This window comes from Aquila chrysaetos, chromosome 1 (assembly GCF_900496995.4).
Source record: "Aquila chrysaetos chrysaetos chromosome 1, bAquChr1.4, whole genome shotgun sequence".
NCBI classification, from domain to species: Eukaryota; Metazoa; Chordata; class Aves; order Accipitriformes; family Accipitridae; genus Aquila; species Aquila chrysaetos.
The window spans coordinates 85,368,979-85,382,012 of record NC_044004.1 but is presented as its reverse complement, the minus strand read 5'-3'; the positions used below and the strand labels follow the sequence as shown (position 1 = coordinate 85,382,012).

At 45.6% G+C, this 13,034-nt stretch overlaps 1 protein-coding gene across 2 annotated transcripts in view; it reads right to left on the bottom strand.

Annotated features, from left to right (window-relative positions):
- Positions 1–13,034, bottom strand: part of CFAP299 (cilia and flagella associated protein 299) — a 232,971-nt gene that overhangs the window by 3,659 nt on the left and 216,278 nt on the right. Inside the window, exon 5 of one of the 2 annotated variants that reach the window (XM_030006813.1) lies at positions 2,044–2,173. The exons of the other annotated variant lie outside the window; for it this stretch is intronic. Coding sequence (XP_029862673.1) covers positions 2,044–2,173 — 130 coding nt within the window. The remainder of the gene's footprint in view (positions 1–2,043; positions 2,174–13,034) is intronic. 2 annotated transcript variants of the gene reach the window in all.

Here is a 13,034-nt window from a genome sequence, read left to right as displayed (position 1 = left end):
TCAAGCTGAACCCCATGAGAGAGAACACATGCTGATTGCAGTTTGGCCCATAGCAAGCACTTCTCAAATGCTTGCTCTCCATCAGTGAGTGCTACAGAAAAGCCAAAGCCAGATGGATCTCACGGGGACTCACAGGCCTGTGCCCTGCAGCCTGTGGGGGGACACAATGCACACGCACAAACGCTTCTTCGTGTGGCTCTTGGCACACAAGGATCTTTCACGTACACACTAAAGAGCTAGTTATTTGTTACAGATGTTCTGCAGCTGCAGGAAGTTGGACTGGTGGCCCACTTTCAATGCAACCAAACACATTTTTAGGCATGCATTTTTGAATTTCTAACAAACCAATGCACTTATTTTGAAATGCATATAATTTGATATTTTGTACTGTTACTATTCATATGCGACCATCTTTCATGGGAAGCACATCAAAGAAACCACCATCCTAGATTAGTTCTGTAGAAACCCAAACAAATTATTGCCCAGCTTAGTTCATGTCGGTTTTGAGAGTAACCAAAGCCTGGGTGTGTTTGTCACATCCGATCTATAGTCCAAGGACTTCAGTTGTAAAGTTTTAAAAAGTGCGGTTGGCACTGGAGGAACACAGTCGGTTTCTTACAGAGGGAAGCTCTCTATAAAGTTATTACCCATTCGGCTCTCAGCACGAAAGATAAAATACCCATGGCGATTTAATCAGCTTTCAACTATGGCTGAAAATGGGATGTCCGGGTACGATTCGAGCATTGGCTTTCTTTGGATTCAACTGCTATGTAAATAAATGGTAGAGACCAATCAAATCCAGCAATAATAGGATCAGAGCCATTCTTAGGTGAAAGCAAAGCACATGTTTGCGCTGTCAATCATCTATGAGACACAGAGTCCACAACGTTCATCCAGTTTATAGCACTACTGAGGCACAAGTATTTTCCTTTCTTTTATTCAATTGTAAATCCTTCTGAAACATTTACTGCGTGTTGGAGAAACACAGCCTTCCACAAGAAGATGCACGCAGTGTCAAATTTCTCTTTTGTGAAGGACAGGGACCCTTAGGCCGGTGACAATCTCAATCTGCTACAAGAACTAAATGACCTTAATGGGGCTGCTTTCCTTAGGACTTCTCAAATCTTTTGTATTAAGGTGGAAGAATAACGACCGTGTGCCGTTGGGAAAGGGATTCTGCCAATTTCAGTTCACCACTGCAAAAGTGCTGGGGTAGAAGATGGTCCACGCTTTGGATGCAGGAACTGATTCTGCTTTCTGGATTTGCTGGTGCTCAGCAGGCCCTGCCAGGATCTGGGATATTAGCTCCTGGAAGTTGCAACTTTTGTTTCAAAGTAGCCTAGTATTTATTTATTTTTATCCACCTGCAGGCATGTTTCATAATAGGGATTTGATTTTTAAGAGGAGATGAATACCGAGACCACCAGCCCCAGGATGCGTCGCCAACATTTTAGCAATTTTTCCTTTTAGCTAGAGGCACGCGTGTCATCCTCTGAGTAAAACAGAGTGTCTTTCCACACCAGATGCACCTGCTTATACACTCCCATGCTTCAGTCCTCACATCGTCCAGTCAGTCCCGTTTTCCTCCTCAGCCTGTTCCCTCTCCCACGCTTCCCTTTCCTTAGTGCTTCTCAGCAATTCAACTAATAGGACACAGCCTCAGCCTGCAGCCTATCCTGGCAGTAAGGGCAACAGTTTCTCATTCCGGTTGGAGGGAAAAAGGGCAGGGAAAGGGGCAGGGTGTAAGAGAAACCCTGCTTCGGAAATCTTGCGGTTTTATCAGTCAGTTCGACTTCTGATTTTTGTCATCGCAAGGTAAAGGCCTAGACACACTCACTCATACGCAAGGTGGGCTAAGTTTATCCTGACAGGGACCAGAGCAGCCAGGTTAACAAGGCGAACAGCGTGTCTGAGTAAGCCTGAAATATTAGGTGTGTATTGATAAAGACACTATTTGCAATCAGACTCAACAGTTTAGCAGTCAAACTCCATTGCGTAAAGGCAATTTACAATATTGGGGGGGGGGGGGGGAGAGACATTTACCTTAGGATCCACATTTATTATTTTCCTATCGCTTTTGTTCTTGAAGAGTAGTCCACAGGCATTTTCTGCAATCACTTGGTAATTTGGGCTGGAATTTGAAGTGCTGACATTTCTATCCCAGTTGTAAAAGCTGTGAAAATGTGAAACAGAAATGCTGTGCTTTTAATGGATGTCATTCTTCCAACTTAAAGGGCAGATTCTGACCTCCTTATTCGTGCTGAGTAGTTCCTGATTCCACAACAGCCCCTCTGAAAGCCAGACAGATTCACTGAGGAGCAAAAGTCTACTAAATACTAGAAAACCTGTCCAAACGTGGCCCTACGTATCTGATCTCTGGCAAACCAAAGCTGAGGCCCCTAGCTGTCTCCTCATCCATTCAGTACTAGCGTTACTAAAAGACTCAGAGACTGGGTTACAACTAGCGGGAAGCAGTAGGGCTTGAGAACTACTACTGTGACGGAAACAGCTCTGGAGACCACCTGAAAGTGCTTCCCGGACCACCACAGATCTGCAAACCAGATGTGGGAACCGACAGTTTCCCCTTAGGATCTCACTGGAACTCTCTTGCTGCTTTACTGTTTTCCTTTCTCTTGTTTTTAATATATAATTCTAGCAGTGAAGAATTTTTGGAAGTCTCCTCGCGGGCCAGATACAGCAGGAGGGGCTGAACTCCAGCTCCCCAAGGAAAATCCCAGCTCCCCCGAGAGCTGGAGGTGTCAGCCTAGGATTAATTCTGGAGCAAACTGTTCAATCAGGCTGACTGTGCTCGCTAGTTTCCAAAATGTCTGGCACTAAACAGAAGTCAAAAGGAATTGGCCTGCTATGTCAAGTACGATATGGACACAGGAGGGGTTCAGCACTTTATCAGTCTTTCTCCCAGGCCAGCGGTACTGGAGTTCCCCAAGCCTTCTCACACTTTTGTTTTTTGACTTCTCAAACTTTCTATCACCTGACCTCAGCCCCTTTGGACTTTGTACTTGCCACACAGCCAACTATCAGGCTGTCACGTGCACGCTCATTGTTAGTGCTTGCTCAGAAACCTTTTCGACTCAGATGTACCTACAAAACTGCACAACGCGATGCTGCTGCTACGCGTACCTCGCCGGGATAGTCGTCTGATCGCTGAAGCGGCGCATTGCATTTCCGCTGCTGATTAGATGAGCGTATCTTTTGCAAAAGACGGAGGAAATGGGAGGAAGTCAGGAAATCATTGTGGGTGTAAGGAGGATTCAAGAAATTTAGAAAATACCTTCTAATTTTCCTGCCTTCTGCAAGGATACTCCATTGCAACCAGATACATGGTTCTGGTTTTTAAAGCACCTTGATTTCTTCCTCGCTTCGAAAGAGTGCAAAACTATAGGCCTCACTGTTACATATGCTAAACTTTTTACATCCTGAACACCTCTGGTAGGAATGGAGCAACATACAATGACTTGGAGGTGAATTTACAGTGCCATTACAGAACTCATCCTGGCATCAATGAAGTCAGCGTGTGATTTGCCACTGAAGTCGATAGCCTTGGATTACAGCAAGGTAATGTAAAACGGCGTGCTCAGGACAAAGTTACGTCCTTGAGCAAGCGAGTTAGCGCAAGCAGAAGCCGCCCTCTGGAACTCTCTGCAGCCTAATGCTTAGATGCCTGCAGAAAATGAGTGAAAGGTCGGTGGGCACAATTCACTCAACTTAGTAATAATAACTGCTTTGCTTTGATATGCTAATTGGTCACATTAATTTGTTGTCTATAGAATTATTTAATGCTCCTGAATACCCACATTAAGTGGTAAACACAAGATTTTTTCATTCATGTTTAAGAATAAGAATATGCACAAACTTACATACAAATTAAATACACAGATTCTTTTAACTCTCTACTCAGTTACCTTATTTCATCCACACAACTTGTCTCTGTCCCTCAGGACACAACGTGCTTAACGAGTCCAATTGCACAAATAAAGGTTGTTTCTGCTGGAAAACCACTACCAGATTTGGAAGGAATTGCTCTACCTTATCTCGGGGTGGGGGGGGCGGAATATAGCGCTCTCTGCAAAGACTTCCCCACATTCATTAAAAAGAAATTAAACATCTGAAGGCGGAAATAGTCAATTAGCTGTCGGATAATAACTTCCTGCATTTTGCCAAGTTTCCAACCCCACTCCTATCATACTTCCCCATGTAAGCCAGTGAAGACAAGATCAGCCTTTCTGCTGAGAAATCAATGCCTAGTGCATACAGTTTTGTTATGGACTCTTTCACTCCATGACAAATGAAATTCCATCATGTGCTTAGATGTGGAACATAAACCCCAAGTCCACCAGCAAAACAAAGTGAATCTCTCTGGACCCTGTACTGAGGGCTAAGAGAGTGGGGCAGTGCCCCACGCAACTCTCCAGCTGCCTTTCCCACGCATAAGCCCCGAGCTTCTTGGTATTCCCACGTTCTCTACAACAAAGACCAGCAGACAGCGAGATGGCGGTGGCTTTGAGGAAGCCTAGATGCCTGGTCATGGAAGAAGATTTTCTCCTGCATACCTTTTTTCATGTTCTTCACTGAAAACTGATGACATCTGGAGGTTCAAGTAAGCCTCACACCCACCTCGAGCAGGCAGGGTGAGAAGGGCTGCTGCAGCTAGAGAACAGTGTTACTGGGAGGACAAAGTAACATATGCTAGCAGGAAATACTCCTAATACTGCCTAAAAAGGCAGGAGGTCAGAGGAACATTTTGACCAGAGGAGCAAGGCGTTGGAGAAGGCTTCTGCGGAGCGGCCTCTCCCCTGCCAGTTACTATTACGGTGAAGCTTGCTCACTGTAATCGATGCGTTCTACCACCAGGCTGCTGCAAGAGGGAGCTGGAAATCAAAATCTAAGGAATCCCATGTCATCCGTGGTTTATTTCTCCAGAATAAATACTAAACTGAACTTCATCAGCAAAGTGCTATTTAGGAGTTACTATAATCCCAATCTAATCAAACTAATTTTTGGTAGCAGAATTCCACATGGCTTTAAATACTTAAATTATCCTGAGATGAAAACATGCTATCAGATGAACATGATCAAATGCCAAAGAAAAAAATCTCAGTGTGCATTTTTTCTATTATTATTTTGTTTGATTACCATGTGTTTTGGAACAAATGTAACAGTTTTCAGAACGGCACTTAAGTATGTGGACTACGAGGAACTTCGCAGTGCCCATACTCCAGCTGCAAGAAGAATGCATCTTAGCTTGGTTTTGTTTTTTTTTTTTTTTTTTAAATTTTGTTGTTGTTGTTAAGTTGGCGGGGTTTTTTTAGACAATGACTTGTTGGTGCAGCGGTATGTAACGAGTAGCACACTGCATGTGGGAATACAGACTAAAATATGTGAGGCGGGTTTCTTTCATTCATCAGCTAATTCTGGTCTGAGCAGATTTTCATTCTGCAGGCAGGCAGATGCGCTCCCAGAACACAAGAGTCTGAATACAGGTTTTTGTATCCTTAAAGTTATCCTTCGGGTACCAAGATGGCAGCACATCAAACCACATGGTGCTTACAGAATGTCTTTCATCGAAAAATCTGAGTCTTTTTGTAAACATGCATTAAACCACTTGACATTCTTGTGAGATGTAAGGCAGGCTTTATTACAGCTCATCAGCGGCTAGGGGAGCCAGGGCACAAAAAACGTTGGAGATCTTTCCCTAGGACATGTGGGCTGATGGCAGAGCAGCCAAGAGTCCCAATTGCCAGCTCCTGCCACGAGATGGGGTGCTTTGGTTGGAGTCCTGTGGCTGCTCACATTCAGGGAGCCAGACAACCATTTTCCTAAAGGCAAATCCTTGGCAAGGTTAAAACTGGACATTGATGCCTCAGTGTGCCATTGTACCCCTTTTTCCCTTATTCCGCAAGAAAATGAGCTGGGATGGAAGAACTTGTTACACAGCTTGTTCCAGGGGTTGAAACACCATAGCGCACCAGGCCTGGAGAGACCGGAGAACGCTGCAGACGCTGAACTAACTGAGGGTTGCCAATCACCATCTGACCAAAAGAAAAGGTGTGCATCTGCAGGGTAAGAGCTTTGTTGTCCCAACTTACTATTTACTATTTAAATCAGCAAAATCAGGGAGACAGAACGTAGTGTAAAGGTGTTTATGTCTGTGTTGGCCCCACCTTTGATCCCATGGGGTTAGATTATACTACCCTATTCTTTCTTCCCCTCAGGATAAGGATTGGTTCCTTGATTCAGTTCTCCACTTTTCTCTTCCACCCACACATGCACAAAGATAAAACCATTCCCTATAGCAGACTGGGACTTCAGTCAAAAACTAATTATAAACAATGACGGCTCAACAGCTTTTTTCAGTTTGTGGTTCTACGAATTTGCGATGCAAACTATCTGGCTTCAGCCCCACTCCTGGTAATTTACAGACCAGCTTGCTTTAGTTGGGCAGCAGCAGAAGGGTGCAGACAAGGGAGACAGGGGCATGCAGGACAACAAAGGAGACTAAAACGGGGAACAAAAAGAAGCAGCGGCTCCTTTATCCTGGTGTTCTCTTTCTTTCTGCCCTCCGGTAGAAGTGCACTGGTAATCATTCTAATGGGGGGAAACTGGCATTCTGCATGTGCTTGCCAAATATGACAAAGTAGCAACATACTTGGATGGTATTTGGCCCGTCAGTCCTTCCACAGCTTTCTGGTGCAAATGAGGTCACTGCCTTGGTGGGACACGACACGACGTAATACGACACATATGCCTGATTCCATGCCAACCGCTGTTTCATAATAAGATGCATGTCACAGACCTCTGATTAAATAAGAACAAGCTACTTTGTCCACCTAAGAAATTTAAAGATGCTGAGTTTTCCTTTTCTTTTTCATCTTGAAGCAGCTTTGACCAAAGTAATTATATTTATCAAATGATTGCCAGGGCAGGGTGAGCTATGTTACACTACTTTGGAAAACCAAGGCAGTTTGATTTGTGCACAGTAGCTATTTTGGTGGTTTTTTTCCTGCTTACCTGTGCTATACTGTCACTACTGAATTAAAACCCTGCAGCATTTAGTTCAACTCGCACGGCTGATTATCTTGCACACTGGTTGTAAATCGGGAGTAACTCCAATGCATTCTTGTATAAAATTGGTAGAAATGAGCATCTGGCCCGCAGGACCCGTTCATGCCTTGGTTTCCTAGAGGCAGTGGAAAAGCACAGCGCTGCCTGCTGCGCATGCAGTTACAAAGCAGGAGTCACCACAGTAGACAGTGAGTGCCTGACACGTCCTCTTTATACCACTTGCACTGGGAGTAATGGGCATCTCTGCCTCCAACCTCTGGCCAAGCTTCCTTGCTCTGAACCGACATGGTGACAGGATGTTTAGCACTAGAGCCAGAAATAATCTTTAAGACTATTTTGGCCTTGCCATTGCCGTTTAGCTAACGCGTAGCTCACCGTATCTCATTACCGAACTTGGGAAACAGCCCCATGAGCACCGGGGTCGGCAATGACGTTTCATCGCTGCAAAGCAGTTTTACGGATGAACACCGCGCCAGCTAGCACCGCATGCGTCTGAACCGAGCAGAGATGCAGCTTTTCCCTCTTGCTCAAATCTGGACAGCTCCTGCAGCAGCGCTCTGCGGCCAACACCAGCACCTTCTCTCCGCAGTTCCTGAATGCAGCCTTTCCTTTGCGTCTCTCCCAAGCAACAGCAGAAACTCTGAAATTCGGCTCAACAGAGAACAGCGGCAAAGCTGCCACTGGTTGCAGGAGGGCTGATGCTCACCCACTACGCTCAACAAGCACAGGACAAGAACTAACGCATCGCTGCGAGTCATTGGGACTACAACTACTCCATGGCACTGAAGCTTATGAATAGCAAGAGTTTGAATATACCTCCCTGAGCTGTTGACCTCCCCCTTTTTGTATGGCTTTAAAAACAAATAATTTTTTTGCTTTTCCCTTCCTTTACTTTTTTGGGTATTTTTAAACATAGGTGACAGTCGGCAAGAAGAGCTGTGAAAGGAGTGCATCTATGCTGATTCCCATTTGCTTCTGATTCCGTAGCAAAGGGGTGGCGAACTCTACAATCCACGGGAGGCCCGAGATCCTGACCTGATGCCACAAAACCACTGCCGTGAGGATGCACAGACAGCCAAGCTCTCTGCACAGGAGACCCTGTCACGAAGACCAATGATGACTGCTATGCACAGCGAGTGCACGGAAGCGTCCAGCGGGGCACGGAGATCGGCTTTAGGCCTGCTTTCATTTAACGTCGTCAGTGGCGTGCTGGAACAACTCGAAGATCAAAGGCTTGCAGAGCTCCTCTCGGCACTGCAACCCTTTGATCTTAGCCTCTCCTCCCGATAACCCCCCAAAAGCCACATGGCCGCTCTGCTTCCCGCCTGGGATCTGCCTCCAAGATTGCCCCTTTTTCCCTGCATCAAGGAGAAAAAAGGAGTGTGATATGCAAAACTTAGGAGCACCTGCAACTTCCGTTGACCTGATGTGAAACTGTATGACTGCTCAGCAAGCCTCTAAGTCAGCTCTCATGAGTTTGTGAGCATACCATGAAGGGCAATGCACTGAAAAGAGGTGAAGATAAATGCAAGGTGGCTCAGGGGAGCGGTACACTTGCAACGAGCTTCACCGAACTATAAACCCAGGTTGCCTGGGAAATGTGCATCTAGACCGGACAAGCGCGTAACACGAATCTCAGTCCTATGACGTAGGCTACGAGTGCCTCAAGGATGCTGTATGTCTGAAGCTTTCCTGTACGCAGCTCGTGTCGAAGCATTAACTAAATGGTGCATTTTGAGTTTATCACAGCTCGGCATATTGCTCAGTCAGAAAGTAGCAACACAAAGAGGACTTGGAAAGCAATTCTGTTACACAAGAGAGTTGGAATTCCGAGAGCCGAAAGATGCTATCGTTCTGTGAGTCTGTTTTTCAGCCTTTTTCTTGACGGAATAAGAAGAACGTCTAATCTTCATTAAAATAGTAATTTTTATATTGAAAACCACGGTTCTATCTATGCTCTCAGCTACTGCCAGCGCACACGTCTCCTGCCTGTCCCCATTAACAGCTGCTGTATAGTTCATCTTGTTAGTGTGTCTACCAGCATCTAAACCAGTTACGTTTTCTTCCTCTGGTTCACAGACACAGCAGTTTAACAATTTGTTGCCGGGAGCTTACTCATCAGGTAAGTTTTCTTCCGGTCATGAATTATCTATGAAACAAAGATGACTTCAAGTGCGCGTAACACAACGAGCACACGATGCATCTACTCTCTCTACATACACATACGCACCCCCATATGGGTATTCTACATGCAGCAATGGGATCCAGATGATCATCCTATGCATCTCTGTGCTACCTCACCAACTGCCCGCACTCCTCTCTCATCATCCTGTTACGTCGCAAGCCATTGCACTTCACCTTCCACCAAAGCCAAAGGACTTCAATCGGGCTACATATTTAAGTCCTCATAATCTAGGTGCGTGCCTCAAGTTTGCTGCCTCAGTAGGATGTCATTAAAATCACCAAACCCTTAACCGCTACATTAAGTTTCCCTTTTCGTTTCCAAAGTTTAGGATTCTTCCTTCTTCCCAAACTCTCCTCACCTCTTGGCAGAACAGTTCTCTATGGGACCTTAAAAAGCGCAAAGAAACATTTCAAAAAGCAGCAGGGAAAGAAAGGACACTACCTTTGCTTCCAGGACGGGAAGGTACACATTTTAACAACGTATCATTGTTGATACCACACAGCCTATAGTTGACCGAATGTACCTTTGAGTGCAAAAGATTTCCTTTCCTGCGCCGAGTTTGGACTGAGAACTGCAAATGGGAAATTAAACACGAGAATTGCTACCTGTTTTTTAAGAATACTTAAAATAACCCGCAAAATCCTTCTGCAAAATGTCATTAGGGAGAGACTATGTTACTGTCTGTCTGGGACGACCCGTGTAATTCAGGTGCTCTCAGAATTCAGAAACGATGCAGTTTACTCAAACTCTGGCAGAACTTTCTATGGTAACTGTTACTGCATGTATTTACACCGTACCTCCAGACAGCAGACTGCTGCCATGCATTGGAGTTTACAGAACTGATTTGCCCCTGCTGTATACTGCTATGTGCTGCTGTGCAAATAGGTACTCAACAAAATGAGTCTTTTATCAGACAGAAAACACGACCAAGGTCAAAGTGAAGCCATTAGCTGTGTCGCTCCACCTCTTAAGCTCACTCCCGGTTCTGCGAGATGTGTATCGAGGAAGTCCGGGCACTGCCAGACCGAGGATCGCAACCGGTGTCGCGTGCACCGGCCGACGTCCTTTCCTTCACCCCTGCCGAGGGGGCTTTCGCTCACCCCGTGTCCCCGGGGGCAGCAGCCCACCCCTACCCAGCAGCCTACGAGCTGTGCCCAGGGCAGGCGGCGGCCGCAGCCCCAGCAGGAACGCGCGGGTGGCTGCAGGCTGGGCGGCAGATCGTCGCAACCGAACCGGCTCGGGCACCTGCGCTGAGCTCGGGCCTTCCTTTCTGCAGGGCTCCCTGGCCCTCCGCCGCTGGCAGCGCAGGCCGTAGCCTAAGAGCTCCAGCTTGCAGGTTCGTCTGCTTTTGCTCTCAGCGGGCATTAGCAGACACCCTCAGCGTTGGAGCGTTTAGAAACGTTTCTCGTAGCCAAGGTGGTTTTTGTGTAATGTGCTCAGCACTCCCGGCATTGTTTGAACTTCGGCTGGGTACACCTTTTGCATTTCAGAATGAAGGCTAAGATTACTAAGAAAAAGAGAAGAAATAAAAGCAATAAAAGGAAAATAAATTAAAGTCCTCGGGGTTATAGGCCCGATCCCAAGAAATTATGAAACTACTGTCAGGCTCCAGAAGCTGTGGAGTAATCACTCACAAGTGTATTATCTTATTAGTTCTCTCCATCTTTAAAGAATAAAACCACCCAACACATTAGGATTTATGGCCAACGAAAAGAAAAAGTTTTATCTTGAAGCTACAACAAAGAAGATAAAAGAGAGGCATGTAATTGTTGAAGGAACAACAGGATGAACAGCTTATACATATTGTGCAATTAATAATCACTGAAGGCCTGTTGGAAGTTGCCTATAGCCGATAGATCAACGTACAAAATCAGAGTCCCTGTTCTTCTGCATACCAGTACATGGTGACTGCAATAGCAGTCAGCCAATCAAGTTGGGTTTTGTTCCCCACCGTGTGCTTTCTCAAAGTGCCTTCAGATGGGAGCCAAAAAACCCACCCTATAAAAATAAAAATCTCAGTCATGGAAGTTTTCCTCCCAGCCAGGCCTCGGGTGTTAAAACAAAACAAAACAAAACCAAACAAACAAAGCAAGCGCCATTTACAGAAACACGCACGCAGCGGTCACTCTGTCCCTGTCCCACACCGAGTGGTGCGACCAGAACAACGGTCTCTGGAGAACAGGGGGCCTCAGGTTAAATTCACTAGAGATTTACCGAAACTAGTTCCTCACCACGGCAGACAAGGGAGTATATAATGGTCAGCAGTGCGACAGGAGAAGAGATCACCAAATCTTCCTCAGAAAAGAATAAAATCTTAGGGAAAGATTTATTATCTGATTATCTGAGAGGAATTTCTAGCAAAGGCCAATGTAGAAATGAAGGAAGGCATCCTAGCGGAGCATTCGTCTGCTTGTCACATAGGTTCACTTATTAGCCTTCCTCTTCCGTTAACGAAAAGCCAGAGCACGATGAACAACTGCAGCCCTGCGTTATCACTCAACTAATTGCTTCAGGTGCCAAAGGTGCAGGTAAGTGCCAAGACAGATTTCCAAAGCCTCACGGTTTCTTGTAGTAGGCGGGGTGCACTGCAGGGAGCTTCCATGGATTTTTCAAAATCCCCCTGGGCACCTGCCTACACCTTTAACACTTTTAAAAACATGACCTTCAGATGTGTGCCAAAGTTGCACTGAAAACAATGCTTAGGTGCTTTGCTGGATCAGAGCCACAGTAAGATATGATGAGCAGGAAGACGTGGAGGAACCAAATGGCAACTAGACAGGTTGCCGAGCTAGTAAAGGTAACGTTGAAGTATTGTTCCGTATCGATTTAGATACGCGTATTTGTGGAGCTGGGCCAGCTTCTCCAACGTCTTCCCTTCTGAAGGAAGCGGGGTTAACATCCATGAATAAATTAGCCTCGTGATCAAAGTTTGATTAAGCATCTGAGATGAAATGATGGATTTTTCTGAAGGCATGTATTCAAAGCATGCTTAATGTATGCATGTATCTCTCTGTCTTTCTTCCTGTGGTTTCTTTCAAAGGGTCTTCTTCCCTTCCAACTGTAATCTCCTTAGGCAAAGAGCTGAGACCAGAAAGAATTCATCTATAAAACCATGTGCTAAAACTTCTAATTATCAGCTGAACTGATGAAAAATAATACTTTTATGAAAAATGAACACTCCCTTTTCCTAGTATTTCACTTCAATGGTGTGAGGTAAAGCTGGGGGAGACAGCTAACCTTCAAGGCTTGGAAAGGATTCTTCCCTCCTTCCCAGACCTCACTAATGCAAATCCTTTGAAATCCTAATGGTTTGGGCACCGAGGGAATCCTCAGAGCAACCAGTCTGCTGAATGAGTAAGACTGCAATTTCCAAGCGGCCTGGGGACATTTAGATGCATCTTTCCCACTGGAAGTGGAAAACGCCACATGGAAAATCTCAGCCCCTGAGAAGAGCTCAGTCTAGAAGACTGTGAAATTGCTGGGTGCTACCTCGGGCACTGTGGAGGCAAGGCACTGGCCTGCCTTGCCATTTTCTGCAAGCTGTTGCATAACAAGTCTCATATCCTCCAAACTTTGCCAACTATACAAACATCTGGAAGACGAATCTTAAATATTTAGGCACATTTGCAAAATACTGCTCTACAATTCCCTCCCCCCTCCCGCAATACGCTCAGGATTTTATCTGTATCACAACGACCACGAGCTTTTAAATACACAGGAATAGGAGAGACTAGAATGCATCAGGAGTTTCCATCTTGAGCAACTT